Source organism: Ixodes scapularis, unplaced genomic scaffold (assembly GCF_016920785.2).
Source record: "Ixodes scapularis isolate PalLabHiFi unplaced genomic scaffold, ASM1692078v2 ptg000890l_1___fragment_2___debris__unscaffolded, whole genome shotgun sequence".
Lineage (NCBI taxonomy): Eukaryota > Metazoa > Arthropoda > Arachnida > Ixodida > Ixodidae > Ixodes > Ixodes scapularis.
The window spans coordinates 3,438-23,494 of NW_024610064.1; the positions used below are offsets into that span (position 1 = coordinate 3,438).

The 20,057-nt window shown below is 45.0% G+C and overlaps 1 protein-coding gene across 2 annotated transcripts; it reads right to left on the reverse strand.

The window, feature by feature from the left end:
• Window positions 1-4,128: 4,128 nt before the first annotated feature.
• Window positions 4,129-19,469, reverse strand: LOC120843922. Of its 2 annotated transcripts, XM_042288013.1 has the most exons (7): window positions 19,391-19,469; window positions 18,515-18,565; window positions 11,828-12,958; window positions 9,271-9,331; window positions 9,022-9,187; window positions 6,259-6,418; window positions 4,129-4,430 (listed from the first exon to the last, which is right to left on the reverse strand). In XM_042288013.1, exons 3-6 carry the CDS (start codon window positions 12,956-12,958, stop codon window positions 6,298-6,300), a joined length of 1,479 nt encoding a protein of 492 aa, XP_042143947.1. In that variant the 5' UTR covers window positions 18,515-18,565; window positions 19,391-19,469; the 3' UTR covers window positions 4,129-4,430; window positions 6,259-6,297. The 2 variants fall into 2 exon arrangements, with proteins under 2 accessions (XP_042143947.1, XP_040358709.1); XM_040502775.2 differs by lacking the exons at window positions 18,515-18,565; window positions 19,391-19,469 and having other exon boundaries at window positions 11,828-14,519.
• Between the last annotated feature and the right edge of the window lie 588 nt (window positions 19,470-20,057).

Genomic DNA, 20,057 nt, shown 5'->3' on the forward strand with positions numbered 1-20,057 from the left:
GAGGATACCTCTCCGGACGGTGAATCTTGGCAGGTCACGTGAGAAGGCTCGGGGAATCGTACCCCCTCGTCCCTCCAAGTGGTCGATCAATGCACGCAACTCAGGATCGTCCCGCTGGAGCGCTGCCATGCCGTGAATGCTCACCGCACCAAGAAAGTGGTCGTCGTCGTCGTCGTCGTCTTTGGCACATCCGGTAGCTGACTCGACAGGGGCTCTGGACAGGGAGTCGGCGTCGCTGTGTTTTCGGCCTGACTTGTAGACCACGGTTACGTCGTACTCATGCAGTCGTAGGCTCCATCGAGCGAGGCGTCCCGATGGGTCCTTCAGGCTCGCTAACCAACACAGCGAATGGTGGTCGGTGACCACCCGAAAAGGAGTTCCGTACAGGTATGGGCGGAATTTCGTGATGGCCCAGACGACGGCCAGACATTCCTTCTCGGTCGTTGAGTAATTGCGTTCCGCGTTCGACAGCGTCCGGCTAGCGTATGCGATCACGCGCTCCGCACCGTCTTGTCGTTGGACCAGTACCGCTCCGAGTCCTGTATTACTGGCGTCCGTGTGGACCTCCGTTTCGGCTGATTGGTCGAAGTGGCCGAGAATCGGTGGTGACTGGAGCCGTTGCTTTAGTTCGTCGAGTGCCTGTTGTTGTTCTGCACCCCATTCGAAGTTCACGGCGTCTTTCGTAAGGCGCGTTAGCGGCGCAGAAAGCTTGGCGAAATCCTGAACGAATCGCCGGTAGTATGCGTAAAGTCCAACGAATCTTCGGACGGCCTTTTTGTCGGTGGGCGGTGGAAAGGCCGCTACGGCGCGAGTTTTCTCAGCGTCAGGACTTACACCTTCGTTGCTCACAACGTGGCCCAAGAACTTCAGTTCGCCGTAGGCAAACCGGCACTTCGTCGGCTTGAGTGTGAGTCCAGCGGTCCTGATTGCCTCTAAAACGGCCCGAAGGCGTCGCAAATGCTCGTCGAAGTTGGCCGAGAATACCACGACGTCGTCGAGGTAAACGAGACAGCTCTGCCACTTGAGGCCTGCCAGGATGGTGTCCATGACACGTTGGAACGTTGCCGGCGCCGTGCACAGTCCGAAGGGCATCACCTTGAACTCAAACAGTCCGTCGGGCGTGACGAAGGCAGTCTTTTCTCGGTCCCGTTTGTCGACTTCGATCTGCCAGTAGCCACTCTTAAGGTCCATCGACGAAAAGTAACGGGAGTGGCGCAACCGGTCCAGCGCGTCGTCGATGCGGGGGAGCGGATGCACGTCTTTCTTGGCGACCGCGTTGAGCCGCCGGTAGTCAACGCAGAATCGAAGCGTTCCGTCTTCCTTCTTTACAAGCACGACTGGGAAGGCCCACGGGCTGCTCGAAGGCTGAATGATGTCGTCGTTGAGCATCTCCTGTACCTGTTCATGAATGGCCTCTCGTTCCTTTGGGAAGACCCGGTACGGCGGCCGATGCACAGGGAGCGCGTCCTCGTTGGTAATAATGCGGTGTTTCGCAACTGTTGTCTGGCGCACCCTCGACGTCGTCGCAAAGCAGTCGTCGAATTCGGCGAGGAGATCTCCGAGCTCTCGTCGTTCCGTGGCGCTGAGCTTGGGGTTAACGTCGAGCTGTGGCGGCACTGTACTGGACGGCTGACATGGCGAGGATTCGTCGGAGATCGCGGCGATTTTGGCGTCGGCCCGGAGTTCCTCGACGTGTCCTATAGTGGCACCTTTCGTGAGATGCTGCGCCTCCGGTTGAAAGTTCGTCACGAGGACCACACAACGTCCATCCTGCAGCTCTGCTACGCCCCTTGCAACGCCTATTCCTCTTCCGAGAAGCAGTTGGACGTTGCCTTCCAGAAGGACTTTCCCGCTGGCAACTGCGTCGGTAACGACGGGCACAAGAACACTCAACCGTGGCGGCAGGTTCACGTGGTCCGCAATGACTCGGACGGCGGCTGGCGACGTTTTGGATCCCTCCGGAGGTAGCACGGGCTTTCGCAGCGTCAACCTGTTTGCTCCAAGGTCGATAACCGCACCGCACTCACAGAGGAAGTCCATGCCAAGGATGACGTCTCTCGAACCGTCTTTGAGGACGACGCATTTCACCGCGCAGGTCTCTCCGTGGTGGTCCACGCGCGCAGTACACCTTCCCACTGGTGTGATGAGATGTCCACCGGCGGTTCGTATTTTCGGGCCTTCCAACGGCATCATCACCTTCCGAAGGCGGCAAGAGAGCTTCCCACTTAAAACCGAATAGTCTGCTCCGGTGTCGACGAGAGACTTCGCGTCGTGGCCGTCGATGGTACACTGTAAAAAATAACTGTGTAAAAAAACAGAAAAAGCTTGGCAAGTTTCTTGCCACGAATTTTCTGTTTTCGTCTGTTTCCCTGTTTTCATACTTTCCGTTAAAATCATAGCATTTCCTGTTCTTGGCTTTTCTGTAAAAAAAATAGACTTTCTGTTCTCAAATTTTGCGAAAAACCGGTTTCTGTTAAAACAAAGAGTGTCTGTTCTGGAACTTTGTAAAAATATCGGCTTTCTGTAGTCGATTACTTTGAAAACACCGGCCTTTGTTAAAAGAAGGATTGTCTGTTTTGGAACTTTGTAAAAAAATCGACACTCTGTTGTCCCAATTTTGCGGGAAAATGATTTCTGTTAAAAGAATGGTTGTCTGTTCTGGGACTCTGTAAAAAGATCGACTTTCTATTTTTAAATGTTGTTTAAAAACAGTTTTTTTCGAAAAGTAAACAGAGTTTCTGTTCTGGGACTCTGTAAAAAGATCGACTTTCTATTTTTGAATATCGTGAAAAAAAGTTTAATTTGGAAAAGGGAACAGAGTTTCTGTTCTACACCTTTGTAAAAAGACAACTTAAAAAGATTTTTAACAAGAAAGTTATTTTTCATTAAAACATGTAACAGAGTTTACGTAATAAAAATAACTGTCCCACAGCATCGAGAAAAAATATGTTAAGCCCGAGTCCTACTAGAGCGACATAAGCAACAGCCGACACAGAGAAAACACGACTGCATGCAGCATCAATGCAAAGCGAAGTTTGGCATGCTTGCAATCAGTCATGCCTCGTTCACGGAGCACACTGAGCTCGGGAACGAAGCTCGAGTGATTCAAGCCTGCCAAAGATAACACCTGTGTGAATGCTGGAGGTTTCTCAGAGCCGGCTGTTGCTGTCTGTCGCCTTTGCGGGACCAGTACACAAAGAAACATGTACAACAGAAAGTGAGAGGGTAATGTCAAATTTTCTTGTAAGGTAGCGCATATACTTACTCGCTACCGATTATCGACATATTCTTAAACATTTACACTTGTTTTAACAATGCCTCCATTATTATTCAGTCTTTCTCCATTGCTGAGTAAGGCGCTGAATTCCAGTCCTCTAAAAGTCCTTGCTTCGACTTGGCAGATTGGCATGCAGTTCCAGATCATCAACATCCAGAAAGTGGCATCTTCCGAGTGCATTTGTTAACTACCTTTTGTTTCGCCTAGACTAGGACTACATTTCTCGGAAGACAAGCCGACACTGCACACGAGTCTCGAAGTAGGAGTAACGACCTCTACAGGGGCGGAATTGAGTTTTACTTTGCAATGTGAATGTGAAGAGTTTGAATAGTTATTGATACATTACTAACTGCCTGTGAGAAACATGGCAATAATTTATTTGATGAATAAATACGCTATATTTTGCGACAAAGCATTTTGAGGCCTTATAGTTTTATACCTGCCCTTATACATTGTTACCGCACCCTGCATACAGAATACGGCAATAGTTACTGTATTCTGTAGACGTGTGAAAGAAACATGTCTTCAAATTGGGCTCATCAACCAGCATTTTGCAAGCTTCAAAAGCTCGCAGGCTTGCAGCTTTTTAGAGGGTTATTTTTAATTAGCCGAAATTCAAATTAAGTATAATGTTTCTGAGATCAACTTGAGAACTCTTTTTTTTTTTTTTTTCTGTGGCACAGAAATGTCAGTGAGATCAAATATTCCAGATGAATTGAAATAAACCACTGATTATTTTGGGAACACGCCATATTTACACCTTCCCTACCTTCCTGGACTTATTAACGCCGGGATGTTCGCGATGAAAGAAGTCGTAAACTTGTTAAAGAAAGAAAACATGAGATATTGTAATATTTGTAAATAACCACTTTATTTCTTGCATTCGCCACGCTTTGGCTCTGAACAGATGGCTTGTCTTCAACAGACTATTAGAAACTGCAGTTTTATTTCTTAACTTTGGCCCGCTTGGGGCTCAGACTAAATGGAATTTATTGAACATACCTACTTCGACTCTTAACTCTGCCCTCTTGGGCTCTTAACGATACACTTCCTGAGTATATACCTGGTATTCTTTTTATGGACAAAAATATTGAAGAGAACTTGCACCAGGGAAATCTTGATAGTGCCATTAGTTTGCTTGACTTGGCGGCCACTAGGAACAACAGATGTTTTAATTAACCTTTTCGTTAAAAAAATAAGCGTATAGTTACAATTAGAAACTTGATAAGCATCGTGAGAAACCACTAAATCATTCATATTTAGAGACTAGGAGCACATGTATTGTTTCTCTGGCCTGCAAATCTGTCGTGACCTCCAAGTTTTTCCGTCTCATCATCCACATTTTCGCTTTGCCAGGCTTGCGCCTGTATGAAAAGTGGTACCTTTTGTGAAATATCACACTTCGTACGTGCCCCCAATCCTTCTAAAATTAACAGATTTAGTGATTTCCGATTATGCCCAGCAAGTCTCTAAAACTGGTTAATATCATTGTATGCAAAACTATTTTAAAACTTAATTATCCTAAGCACTACATGCCTTATTAAATGGTTCTCTTGACTATGACCAATGGGGTGCCCACCCTATTTCTGTGAGGTGCATAGATTTTACATTAAATGAATGTGAAAACAATGCACGTTCTCCCAGCATTTCTAATGAACAGGTTTAGTGGCTTTCGACTATGGCCAGCAAGTTTCTAATTGCAAGAATATGGCTCCGTTTACTAATTAGAAGTTAATTTAAAATATATGTTAATTAGCCACCTACTTCCACAAACAACTTTGTAGTGCCCGCTAAGTAGAGTAAGCTGATTGCAAAATGAAGTTACCTAATGAAACTTATTGTTTTGAAAACTTGGGGCAGCTAAAACCAAACACCCAGTGTAGTGATGAAAATAATTCCTGGAGAAGGGGAACAAGGACAAAGGACAAACACAAATCCCCAAACACAGCTAGGTGACTGGTGAGCAACCGAAAAAATCCGCCTGGTCCTGGTATCGAACCCGGGACCTCTCCATTACAGGTGGAGCGCTCTACCAACTGAGCTAACCAGGGCTTAGACGTCAATAGAGCAAACGGGTTTTATCAGCTGCCACCAGTCTAACACCAACGAGGGTGAAGCTTGCAATTTAAGGTTATAATTATAATGCAATTACATGCAAGGGTGCAAGCGAGCTGCACAAGAATGATGAAAATAATCCCTGGAGAAGGGAAACAAGGACAAAGGACAAACACAAACCCGTTTGCTCTACTGACGTCTAACCCTTGGTTAGCTCAGTTGGTAGAGCGCTCCACCTGTAAGGGAGAGGTCCCGGGTTCGATACCAGGACCAGGCGGATCTTTTCGGTCGCTCACCAGTCACCTAACTGTGTTTGGGGATTTCTGTTTGTCCTTCTTGTTCCTCTTCTCCAGGAATTATTTTCATCATTCTTGTCCAGCTCGCTTGCACCCTTGCATTATAATTAAACCCAGTGTAGGGTGGCCTAAATAGTGGTAGGCTGTAAATTGGTACCTAAAAATTAGCTTCTGCACACAGCTATATCAAATTTTACCCAAACATGTATTTTAATGGCACTAGTTATCTTGCAAACGTGCATCTCTATGGTGGGCAACGACACAGACAACCAAGTCGCATCGCCAGTTGACCGCTCGATTCGACCCGCGCCCGTTTTGAAATGAGTCTTCCATTTTATGTGAAATGCGAGTACTCATTTCGCATCGGGCTCTAGCCGCTCACTGCGACTCGGTCGCCTGCATTGGTGCCCGCCATAGAGGCTACAAGGATTCTTGTCCTTATTGCTCACAGAAATGGATCTATGCTTTAGAAGTTCACAAGGTAATGTGCACCACTAGAGTACACGTGTGGTGAAAATTCAGAAGCCAATTTATCCGGTACAATTGACAGCGTACCGCTCTATTTATGCCACCTTTTTATTCCTTCCCTTTGCCTTGCTTGGGCTTAAAGATGACATTTCCAGAACATACCTTTTATTTAAATCAGGAAGGCTTTAAGACTGTTTCAGCTTAAAAGGCATATTCCTCCAGGGAAGCCATCAGCTTGGCAACCGCGGGTGACACACAGTGTTGCTTCTTCTTCTTTTTGAGAATCTTGGTGCCCCTCGGTGGGTTGATGCTTGCAATACCCCTGAAATCAAACAAACATATCTTTTTACTATAGCATTGTTCCCCATGAAACATGTATTATTTAAACACACAGGGAGGTTATGGAATGCTGGCCAAAACTTTCCTACAAAAACTATGCGTTAGATAGGAAAAATATGGATGCGATGTTGGTGAGTGCCAACGACCGATTTGGCAGATGTCCATCATATGGATAATGATACATTCATTTCCAATAAGGACACCAAAGTGTTGTGAACCAGATATCTGGGTTGCCGCCATGTTCAAGATGTTTGAACCGCCGGCGGGAATTACGCGCACCGCCACATATTAATAAGTAATGATTTTAGGGAAAAGTGCGCCTGGTCGCTTAATAAGGTACACAGGGTGTTACAGTTGTCTGGAACCAAGCTTAAAAAAAAGCGGAGCATTACAGGCGAATGGAACCAACTGCATTTCTTAGCACACGTCTTGCCAGGGCCAATATCTTTTTTTATTGTGCCTTATTAAATAATTACGACTAATAACCTTGTTCTGTAAATATTTAAAGGAAATTAAAGGTGTCGATTCGAATGTTGTAGAGAGCCTGAATAAACACCCAATGGAGGAGTTTGCAATGTGGTGCACCTTGAGTGCTTCTTTTATCCAACCCTAAAAAAAAACGCCCGCTCGCAGCGCACGCGTGCGCTGCGATTAGGGGAGTGCAATGTCATGTGGTATTCTTTGCATTTTGTGGGCGTTTTTTGAAGGCTGGAGAAAAGAACCAGGCAAAGTGTAATATGGTGCAAGCACCTCCATCGAGTGCTCTTTAAAGCTCTCTACAAGCTCCCAATTGACACTTTGGCCCTTAAATCAATATGTAATCAATTAGTTTCAATGAATTAGTTTCATCAGGCTCAACAAAACAATACTCTCTTTTGCAAGATGCCTGCTAACAAATACAGTTCGTTTCAATCGCTTAGAGTGATCCCTTTTTGTTTAAAGCTTGCTTGAGAATTAAAACAGTGTAAACGTAAATGAGAACAGAACCCTACTCCCGGACTTGCTGAACAATAAATTGTTCAATGCGTGCCAAGGAATAAGACATTTTGTTTAAGAAAAGGAATTTCTCTAAAATAGCCTTAACAAAAATGCTGGCTAGAGAAGCATGGTAACTGTGTTAATCAGCCATGTTTACATTTCAATGAACACTTGTGTTACTTTTATTCGGGAGTTTTTGTTCCAGGTGTTTGTCTACACAACTATTTCATGTTTCACGTATATCAGTAGAAACAAATGGTAACCTCTGCCAGTCGATCGACTTATTGAGCCTTCAAAGAGGTAGTTTTGTCGGGCACTTTAGCACCACTTGGAGTGTTCTATCCTGTTTCGCTAGTTTCAGTCAACTAGCTTGTTTCATATTTTACAGATGTGCAATCTAAAAGTGCACGTCTGTTCTTCCATCCTCCTTTAGTCGTTTAAATGTATATTAGTTGTCATTCTCTAGAAAATAAACTCAGCTGCTGTGGAGACTTCATACTGTAACCTTTGTTTCTCGCCATCCTAGCATCACAGTGTAAACTTGAATGTGGACAGTGAGAGCATGGGGTCTTGTGAAGCTGAAGTGCTGATGGTGACACTGGCACTGACTTTAAAATATTTTACTATTACCTTGGACGTGCAAGTTTTCTTTGGCACGTTTCTCAGGAATATTTAATGACAGCATAGAGCACAGAGGCACAAAATATATAGCTTCTCTGGTGGAGTGCTTAATATTGAGAATGAAAACAATATAGTGTCCACGATATTCCTTGCCATCTGAAAACAATAACTCTTGCACGAGGTGTGCAGTAATTACGGATCAGGGCTTAACACAAAAGAGAGCACGCTGCTATCGATACATTTACAGGAGGTGGAAGCCATGCATTTTCTGGGCATATAAACGGTCTCCCTTTCACCATGTGCAGCTGAAATGCCCTTCATTCCAATTGATGAAGTCGTGTGCAAATGAGACTAGACTGCACCCACTGATGAGTGTAATGAGATCGGTTTGTGTATGTGTGCGTGCGCATGCGTGTGTGCGCATGCGCATGTTTGCATGTGTGCGCGTGCGTGTGTGTGTTTGTGCGTGAGGAGGGAAGGTGGTCGCCGGACCACATTGCAGTATTTTAGGGCTCCCGGGACTGGAAAATTGCTTACTTATGGTTTACACTATGCTATTTTCGAGCCAACTAGCCCAAGATAAAAAATGACATAGTTCATCTTTTTTGTTTTCAACAACAGCAATCATTTCTCCCACGACATGTATGGGGTTAGACTTTCATCACAAAATGATTAACATCACTCATAAAACTGTCTTAAAAACTGACCTCATTTGTGCAAAAAAAAGTTTCCTTTATGCACTATATCGTTGTGAATATGCCATTCAGCTTTGTGGCCCCTGAGAAGTAATTTCTGTAGTTAGAATGATCCAAATGAAACAATGAAAACCTTAGCTTGAGGTCTTGGCATGCAAAATCAAAGCATTGTAAGAAATCAGCAGGCACTGGGGTTCTTCCAATGGAAGCTATGTTTTGTGTAAAGGATACATCTTTGATATGACAAGCAGATCAAATTTAACAATAAAAGCAGGGGTGATGAAGCACTTACCTTTGAATAAATTCAAGTGTAAGGCCCACTTCTTCTGGGAACGAAATGTTCAACACAAAATAGAGCAGGAACATCAACTTGAATGAGCCTGCCCTGTTGCTTGTGGTCATCACCGGCACTGTGTCAACACAAATTGTGAACTCGCTTGCTGTGTAGTTGTTGGCTCCTATAAATAACAATTGATGCAGTATGAGAACAGAACTCGTCCACCTTCATGCTTCGGGCCAGAATTTGAAAGCACATACTGACCTTTAACACATATGATCGGGCTTGGGTCCATATCACCCAGATCCGAGTCAGTGGCATTCTCCTGAAAGACAAAGAGTAAACAAAAATGAGGATAGACGACCTAATGTCCTTTTAGTATGACCCGTGCTATGTCTAAGCACTTGGGTCTAATTTGCTTTTGCCACATTTAGAGGGCAAGCTACTTGAATGTTTTCAAGAATTCTACATAAACAAACAATTTTGAACAATTCAAAGGTACTGCCTGACCTCTGTATAATTTGTTTAGAAAACAGAGTATGCCTTAATGATGTATGCGGTTCAATATTGATAAATTAAAAGCAGAACTAGAGTCCCTATGGACAATGTTGCTGAATTGTTGTCGTCTCTTCGATGATATTGCCACAAGATGCTAACACAATCTCATAAGTCGACAGATGCACTAGCGGAGCACGAAGATCGCCAGTTGCTTTCATAAAAAAAAAAAAAAAAAACAGATACACTCAAAGGTGTTCTCATTTGCAAAAACCACAGATAATGCGCCAAGCTCAGAAAATGTTGGGTTCAATCTGGGCTATCCCAAAGCGATGATTCCAAGTGAAAAAAAATACCAAAACAAAAATGCACCATTGATGTGGCATATTGTGACATGATGTAAGCTATATATATACTCGATATCGCTGCACTTTTCATCATCTGCTAAATTACCAGGTTATGCAGGCTTCGCTCATGGGGAAGTCTGGCGGGCAAAGTTCAATTACAGATAAGCCAAATTGCATTGCTAAAATGCTAAAATTTATTTAATTTTTTTAATAGCAAAAATTTGACACGTTTATTTTCAACACTTTTTGTTCCATGGCATCAATTCCACAATTTACACGTTTTTGCCCAGACTCCTATGCTCCTAGTTCAGCACCTGCGCCTACAGTAGTCCCAATCTCTAATATTGGCAGCCATTCGAACCATCAGGCTAGAGGACAAATATATTCTTTTTTGGTTGGTTGATTTCGATGATAAGATGAATTGAAGCAATTAAAGAGGCCATTTTTTTCGCAGTGAGAATATTAGGCACAGTACAGAATCCAATAATTTCAGATGACTAAAAAGGTTGGCATTCACATACGAACAAAGCGATCGCTTTCTTGTTTCATGTTATCACCAGAGTGCAAAGTCTCGTATAAAAGAAACTCGAATATCGGAGCAACATGTAGCTTACCCCCATCATTGTGCAGCGACGGTTGTCAGCGAAAACTATCATGTGCTTCGAGAATTGTGATGATGACAAATGGCCGGTGCTTTCAGAAAATAATTCGAGCTGCGATTTTGATTCAGTTTTCCACCACATTCGGCGCCGAAGCGCAGCCTTTAAATTCCGTTTCATTTAAATTGCATGAACGTGCATATTATCATTATCTAGAGATATCTAGACGCTGACTGCTGTTGCGTCTTAGTGAGAGAAAAAAACAAATGAAAGCTTCGTTAGAAATAACACAAAAATGTAAAAAGCTTATGAGTTTACGTAGCATCCAACGCTTCTGCTGTTTTCTAACCGAAGATTAAGCAAAAACAATTCATCATTGCACCCCCATCCCCAAAAGAGCTACGAGAGAGCAAAAAAGAATTGGAGAACGGCATTTTGCTTTTATTTTTTATATGCTCACAAACCTAGCAATAAGAACAGTCAGGTCACAATATCGATGTGAAGGTAATCTCATGTGCATTCAGTACGTCTCGTCTCAGGGCATTCAAACCTAGGCGAAGGCATATTGTTTAGGACAGAACGTGGTGAAAAACTAAACCAAAGGCCACTTGGCATTATTACCCTCGAAATGCGTAAGACCTTCCGCTGACGACCGTTCAGTGGCGCGACGGGTGCAAAAGGCTGTTGGTTCGTTGTTTGCACATCTTTCGTTCCAGACCGCGCTGTCATCCTCGATATGAGGGTGAATTAACATGCAGCTGTCGACCAATCGGCACTGCAAGCTCAGGCTAGCAGCGCCTTCACACCTAACGGAGAGAGTAAGCCCTGGCACGAAAAGAACTGACACGTTGTTGCTATATGTTGTTTTTGTGCAAGGTAGTGAATTCGATAAATGACGCACCGTCTCAAGCGGATGTAGTGAGGATTAGTGCAAGAAAACGCAGATGCCTAAAGCACCGTTTAGCGCCATTTCTTTTTGTGTTCCGAAAAAGCACAACAAAGCCTCTTCTTTATCTTATTCATGAAATGTTAAACTCGAATTACAGATGACATAATTGAAAATCATTTTTAACTCAGTAAGAGTGACTTCGATTTGTTTTTTATCTTTAATGTCTTTGTAACTGTGCTCTTTGTTTTATGAGTTGCGTGGTGTGCATACTACTAAGGCCTAGAGCTGTTTGTGGCGCACAGTAAACAGATTGAATAAAAAAAATAGTGTATCACACCCATTTTTGACTAATAATACCGCCCGCGGTGCTTCTATTCCATTTTCACGTGACATCTTGATGATTTACTTCGATTTTAGATTTCTGTAGATCTACTTCGCTTAAAAAACGTAAAGCAACCGTTATACTAAAAGCATTGAATACAAAAACTTACCTCAACATTTTTGAAGATCAATTCAATGTCTTCACCGAAGATTGCCAGCAGCAGGAGCGGAGTGCTGTCATATTCGGGGGTCACATTTTTTAGAGTTTTTTTAGCATCCTCAATGTCCTTAAGGCACTTCTTCACAGCCTCGTTCTTCAGTTGACTGTAGGCGTACCTGTACAGTTGTACTCCAATTTTTTTCATGTTATCATCAAAGACTTCGCTGACGTTGAATCCGAGCAGTAGCTCTGCATGATTGAGAAAATGGTGCTCCTCAAACAGGAATGGCCAGTCCTCTTTCACCTTGCCTACCCCCTTGGAGCTGTTGATCAGTAGCCTCTGGGTTGCGTAAGTCTCACTCATGAGTTTTGTGACTAGTCTATCATCCCGAGATACCCTGCGATATTCTGTTACCAGACGTTCTCTCTTTTCATCCTGAGTGTAGGCTGTCTCTCCTGGAGGCAGCTCAGGCTTCCAGGCCACGCATCCGTAGGAGTCCCGACGGTCTGTCTTTGCGGGCTGATGAAACGCATCAGGGTCGGATGTGCTCTCTTCTGGAAGAGGTTGCGCTAGGGGCCTCTTCTTGTTATTTACACAATTCTCTAGTTTCCAGAGCAAAGTTTCAACGCCTTGTCCAATAACTGTGCCTTGCAGCATGTCTTGAAATGACAACGGATACTTAGCTACAATCTTTGAAGCAATTACCCTCAGGTGGCGCCTGCCCGGCGAGAAGCTCTCCTGGATAATTCTGTTACTCAATTGCCTCACCATTTGGTTCAGGTCAGACTTTGTTGGCCTTGCATTCTTGTAGCATGCTTCCAGAAGCCTCTGTGGAAACGAATCCCATGGAATGGAGAAGTCTTCGCTCCAATTCTCGAAACGTGAGGTGCTTGGAAGAGGAACACTCGCTGTAGGTTGTGCAGCAGGTATGGGTGCCTTGGTTGTCACACTGACTTCGCGAAACCTTTCCAAAAGGATCCTTCTATTCACTGGGTTTAGGAAGTCCAGGTCGCTCTCCTCAATGTACTTTAGATGCTCCATGGTTGTTACACCGCACTCTTCTAGCTTGGAAACAACAGTTTCCACATCTTCTGATGGGAGGCTTGGCAGCCAGCTGGCAATAAGCGATGAAAGCTCCATCTAAGAGAGACAATGTAAGGAAATCATTAAATCAAATCCAAAACTGCATGCTTCAGCACCACAATGGGGCGCTGTGCTTGGCCCAGCCGGTATGCTTCAAGAGGAACATAGTCAATTATGCTGCTTGGAGTAACACATTTCAAACTTCCAGATTCACAATCATAGAGGTTATACAACGGCATTGAAGGTTCCAAGGACGACCGGGTGACTCGTACAAGGAAGCACATCGCAGGGCCTTTTGCCAGAATTAGAATTATCTGACCAAACACCAGCCGATCATCTTCTCGTGATAAGACCAGAATCATGTCCCTCCTGTACGCAAGTCCTCGGTACTCGGCATTATAGGCGTAGTAGATATCATCATCAGATCCAAAAAAAATCCTTTATGACCTTTTGAATGTCATCACTGTATAGACTCAACTGAAGTCTTGATGCAGATGTCAAAGGATAGGCAGTTGGAAAGAGGCAACCAGATGCCTTGTATGCTTGGAGAAGCTGGTGTCGTTCAGCTAGGGTGGATGTGATATTTTTGAAGTTTTGACAATTTCTCGCGCATTTTCTGAAGTAACCGTGCTTGCTTTCACAGCGCATAGTCCAAACTCTTATTAATGGGCCAAACTGCGTGATGAGGTAAGGATAGTGCGCAAGAAAGTGGTGCTTAGGTCGTAGAGAACAAAATGGAAACAGCTCTAGTCTCCCTAGAAGATAATCCTCAATCAGGTCCTTCAGCCGCATTATCATTGGAAGCGTGATGGCTGGAGTGCAGATCAGCTGGACGATCTCTGAGAGCATCAACACCTGCTGCCACACAGGATCATCGAGATCTAGTACTTTGCCGAAAACAAACACAGGCAGGAACCTTAGCATGTTCCAGTTCTGAACTGCATGCCCGCTCAGCTTCTGCTTTAAATTCACTTCCGAGGGGCGATCATTTGCATCTCCTTGTTTGAAATTAAATAAGGAGATGCTTCTGTTTAACTCTTCCAGTGTGAACCACCTGCACTTGTGGACAAAGTATTGTACATACAATGCAATATCATAAGACACAACACCCTCAAACAAATCGTGACCTAGACAAGGTGGCAGGCCCGGTGCACACACATGGAAGTACCTCAAGCGATTAAACAATGAGTCAAATTTCACTCCTTCGTGAACAATGAGCGTGTCATCTTGACTCAAAATTGTTAGAGACCTGTCATAGTTGGACTTTTTTCTCAGCTCGAAAGTGCCAGTCAGATTGGACTCAACAAACATCTTTTTTCTCTGTTAAACAAAACCGACACATGTGCTTTGCTTTGCTAAAGTTCTCAACAAAGCCACCTATTGTGTGGCTTCCCAGATTGTCACCAAGGATCGCCACAACAGCTCCATACAGGTTCTTGCCGTCTCTCAGCTGACAGCTTCCGTTTTCAAGCCTCCGGATGTCCTCCAGCAGTGGTGCAAATACCTTTTCTTGCCCGAAAAACTCAAAGTCGGACTCTTTACATAGAAGCACAAGTTGAATTGCGTGAATGCGTGATCTGTTCCATGGGTAGAGGTTTCCGAGCAGGAAGTACACTGCAAGTATCTTGTGCTTTTTCTTTGCTGAGCCAAGGGGATTCACGACTTCAAATGCATCTTGAAACAGCAGCAACTTCACGGCATCCGACTGCTGATCAAACAAGGGAATTGACTTGTGCACTATTCCATTCACAAAGTCCCGGAGTACGCCCACTTCCGTGCTAAGTGGATTCAAACACTGACTGACAACTGACTCATCACACAGCAATGCCTTGAGAGTGTCAATTATTGGGACGTAATGAAACGTAGCATCTTGATTTTTCTTGTTCTTTCCCAACAGGATCGCTACAGGCTCTACATAACTGAACCTCTCCTTGAAGTATTCTTTACGGGCGTATGGTGACCGTAGCACACCTGAGCTGCTGTGTGCTTTGAGTATCTGGTCATTGTCAGATAAGAGGTGTAGGACTTCCTGAGATGTGCTGTCACTAATTCCAACAGAATCCAGTTTTCTTCTTAATTCTGATAACATTTGCTCCAAATTATTGTTCTGCAAGTCAAAGAACGCCTCACTGATAATTTGCACTGTGGACGATGGCACCAGATGCTCGGACAGAAGACGTAGATACAGGAGCCCAAAAGCATCAATTACTTGACTCTGATTTCTCACGAAGTCACCGTTCGATTGAGACCCCACATCACATGACGCACCAACCTCCTGATCAGGAGAATGATCGAAGTTGTCGAGAGATCTCTGTTCATCTACGTGAGCCTGTTGCATTGCAAATCGGTGACAGCGTGATATATGAGATTCAAACGATGACTTCTTCTTGTAGGTCCTAGCGCATCCAGGGAAAGGGCATGTAATCGCCTCCAGTTGCAAAATGTGACCTTTCAGATGACAGATTAGTGACTTCAAATTGCTGCAGACTTGAAGACAAGTGGCTACACTGCACGCAAGTGGAACAGCCTCGTGAAGCAGAGCAAGGGGTGCCTCAAATCTACTCCAGTATTTGTGGTCACGTGACAGGTGGCTATAGACGGAACCAATCTTCCTGAATACCCTCTTGCATCCTGAGAGGGGGCACTGAATCTGCATGTTGCTGGCATTCTTATGCAATGTAACGTGCTTCAGAAAGAGTGATAAACTGGTACAGCAGCAATGACAAATGCTGCAGGTGTACATTGCACTGAAAAAAAAATTGATTGAATTAGATAAGTACTCCGCAGTAAAGATAAACAAAAATGCAGAACCAGTCATTCAATTGATTTGTTTAGAGGTAGCTGGTCTGAATGCTAAATCGTCTCTTGTGAAACTGTTATAATGCAAAAAAAAAAAGACAAAGGGCCAAGACAAGAAAAAGGCAAACAATTCTGTCACCACCTGCAAAAGGGGCGTGTCAGTTCTGCATCATACTTACTTTGGCTTTCATTAAATTCACTGTTCTGAAAGTTGACACAACTGCTAAATCTGGGCATAACGAGGTAATGTGGTTTATGCATGCAATGTCGTGACATATTTTCTGGGAATCTATGGGCACGCAGGCATTTTTTTACATGTTTCGTATTTTCGAAAGACTTGGAGGTGCTGGCAATTTTACCGAATTAATAAAAAAAAATATTTTTTTCTTGGCCAACCTTGTTTTGACACGCGAAGTATTTTGCTGTTTTGATCTGTCTGCATGTAGACCCTTGGCTACAAAGCAGCAAGGCGATCGTTGGGATAGCACCGGACATAACTGTGTGCTCCTTGTTTATATTTTTTTACATATCCTCAAATGCGACTGTTTGTGGCAGTTACAGCGTTACAGAGGCTTGCCAACACAAATTGAGGAGGGCTTGAGACAGTTGAGGCCCATAACCTCTGGGATGGTGTGCAATGTAATGTGCACCGTCCCGGACGTCAGGGGACAAGGAGATAGGTACAAAGAGGGCAGTCCTGGAGGCTAACAGGACAATCCGGAGACTGAGCTTTAAGAACGGATATGAAGTTACGAATGTGAACAGGGAGATATATCAGGATAGACCGATTCCGCTCCTTCTGCCGAGGCGGCAGCCACTATGGGGAACTCACAGGGATGCGGATGAGGCGGAGGATGGGCTCTTGGGCAAAGGCTTTTTTAAAGGCCGACAGAGGCCTCGGGCAGCTGGGGGTTCTAATGCGAATAGAAAGGTTGGGACGAAGCAACTTTCCGGCGTGAAAAAAGCGCCGAAAGTTGCCGGCGCTTGCCGGAGAACAGCCACCCGAACACCGCGCGTTTGGCTGATCCTGACCACGCGAACGCTTTTGCCGGACATTGACCACTTGAATTCACCATTAACTTCATAGTAATAGTTATAAAATATTATGAAACCAACTTTTTTAATAAAAACAATTCTACCTCTTTCATAAGGACATCGGGGAAAATGTCCTATCTGTTATGCTAGGCACACGTATGCAGACACAAATCGAAATGTTCTTAAACGTATAGTATTCGCAAGTTCCAGCATTAGTCGGTATCGTGGAAAGTGAGTCGAATCCGCTCTCTTCTGATCATTGCCCTGCTAGAGACGTGAATCATTTCAAGCAGCACCAACTGTGATGCTGCTATCGAAGGGTTCATGCCTATAAATGCGTAAGAAATGTCCTCCCGCAAAGATAGAAAAGGATTTCGATGCGGATTGATGAAGTCTCGTCTCAGCCTGCGACGAGCGCACAAGTGTTCTTCAAGCTCTCTGTATTCTGCGCCCGAAATTTGATTCCAGCTTCTGACAGATTATATGCGTCGCGCTTCGGCCACCGCTCCGGCCAGGCGCGCTTCGTACGAAATCAGACTCTGCCAACCTAGTCGAAACCATGTCGCCTGCGAACTCGCACGATTCTGCTGAACCAGACGATCACACCATAAATTCCTCTGGAAAGATTATCGGACACACGACTGCCAAACCTGACATGAGTAAAAGGACGTAAAGCCAGCAATAATGGGCAGACTCCCTCATACGATGTCATGAACTCAAAATGGATGTTTTGCGCAAGGTATCGTTAGTGACGTCCCCATTTGTTAACACTGGCAGAGAAGGGAGAAAAAAAACGGCTTTACGAAGACATGCAAAAGCACCTGATTGAAGAGGCATTCAACACAATGCATCATGCAATTGCTTTCCAATGAACACGCTAGTGCGTACAATCAAACGCTTCATAAAGCAGCTCAGCTAACTGCGTAAAAATGCAAAAATGAGCACCAAGACCGTTTTACCAAGACTGTTTTACTAGGCATCAGCACGTACGTGCGCAGTATGCTAAATGAAACAACGTTGCAGAAATGTTGTGGTTCATGATTTATTCAACAATCGCGAAGTTTGTTACGAACCACTGGCACAGATAGTTGTTGCTCAGTAACTACATACTAGCAGCAAAACCACAAAAAATATCTTCACATATTACAGAATGTGCACTTGGACTTTGAAAACGCAAAATAAAGCCTATTTAGCCTACCTTTGTTGTCAGACCTAATCTTCAAAGTCTACACGAAACCACGTGTCAAGACCGTTTTGAAGTAGCCCGATCCCTTCCCGTCAACGTTTTCGATCACTGCTACCGTATGCTCGTAGGCTCCGCTGAGGATCATCCACCCGTCGAACACGCACACACGCTGACACCGTGCAGGAGACATTCTCCAGTGCCGAGACGGTGCGAAGCCTCAAGCCAGGCGAAGCGAGCAGCGTCGTTCGGCGGATCCGGCGACGAGCGGACGCAGGTCGAGCGCCGTCGATCCCAGTTGAGCTTCCGAGCTTCCCGTGGCTTTCGGCTTCGTAATTCGATGCGGCAGCGGCGCGGTGGATCAGCAGATCACGGTACCTCTGTTTATCGAACTAGCATCGTGTTATGTGCCGTTTCTCGTTCATTATAAACCTCCCTCGCCTATTGTTCGTACTTGCTCGAGTGAAATTATTCATCCTTATTGTACTTCAGTAAATAGTTGCCTGAGCGGCGACACCGTAGCTGGAACTTGCGAATACAAGCCTCAATGGAAAATGCATTTATAAAATTAGTTTGGTGGTAATTGTTGCGCTCACCTGTTTTTAGCGGATAACTCGGGCGAATGAGATGGCAGCCCCCGTGGGTTCCTGAAGGAGTAAAATATTTACATTTAAAAACAAATTTAAACTGACCTAACAATAGATCACACGAAACTTTTCAAGCGCGGTACAACCGGCAGCTAACGTCTTCAGGTTCGGTTCAGGGAGAAATAGCACGCGGCCCGTACGCAGATTGGCTGCCGCTGACAACCCATTTCCGCCGCCGAGCTTGCCGAACCCTTGGCGGCAGTGATGTCCATCCCCCGCACCGCACCGCACTGCACTGCACCGCACCGCACCGCACCACCACACCTCCGCATTTACTTGACAGTTCCGAGAGAGCCCGAATTGAGTTGCGAGGTGTGACAGCTTGTACGACAAAGAACCGCCGCGTACCAAGCTCCGCTTTCTAAAACGTGTTCTTTTGCTAAACAACTTTCGATAACATGGCGCTCAATCAGACGCAGTTAACACGCTGCAGCGTGCGCTACCCGCACGCCTTCCTCAGTGCCGGTGTTGTTCAACGGTATCTGGCGCAACACCGCAACACTTCCAAGCATGTTTAAAACGGGCGCCTGTAACGGAAAAAAACTGTGAGTGCGCAGGCGAGCTGGTGGATGTTGATCAGAATGCAGAAAACCCGAGACTGTGGTAAAAGCAGGGAAACGGTGTCGAAGAAGAAAGACTTCCTTCTTCGACACCGTTTGCGAAGACCGAAAGTCTTTCTTCTTCGACACCGCTTCCCTGCTTTGGCCTGTAACGGGCTCGCGAACACTTCGTATTTGGTTCAACATACGGCGTGGTCGCTTTTGCACACCTAGCTTGCGCGGAGTATGGAGATAAAAAAAAAAGATAAAAAAAAAAAACACTCACCTCGTAATGAACGGATCCTCGTCCAAACAAAGACGCCAGGAAAAAACTGGCGAACCCACGAAGATTTCGCCGCTTTGCAGCCTCCTTCGCGTGGCTGGCGTGGCGGCGAGGCCGGCGAGGCCAGCGGGGCTCCTTCTCCAGGCCTTTTCATTTCAGTAGTTACCCGAGCGGCGGATAGAGGGCGCTGGCGCATTCGCCGCCATTGAGTGGCTTCAATTTGGTTGGTTTCGGTTTCAGCGCGCTCGCGGCTGTGTTTATGTGTTCAGTTTCGCCTAAGTTCGTGATGCAAATGTGGCCGTTATAGTACACAATAAATAAAACTGTGGTACTGAGCCAATTTGAGAACCACAAAGTGGTTTCCAGTCATATTCGCAACTTTTTTACGAACACTTTATGATGTATCTGGTCATGTTCGTCGTTAATTTCGGCCAGGTTCGGCGGCAAAACAATATATGACGCACAGGGAGGATTTCCATCGTCTAAGGCCGTACCCACTGACCCTATAGTTTCTAGAAAAAGTAACGAATGAAGAGACTAATGAGTCGATGTATAGTAAAAATGCAGGCCCCCAATTTGATTAAAAACCTCCTGAATCGCGAAAAACACACGAAGTCGCAAGTTCACTGCTCAGTGTCCGATTTTCGCGGACACCAAACTTTTTGTGAAC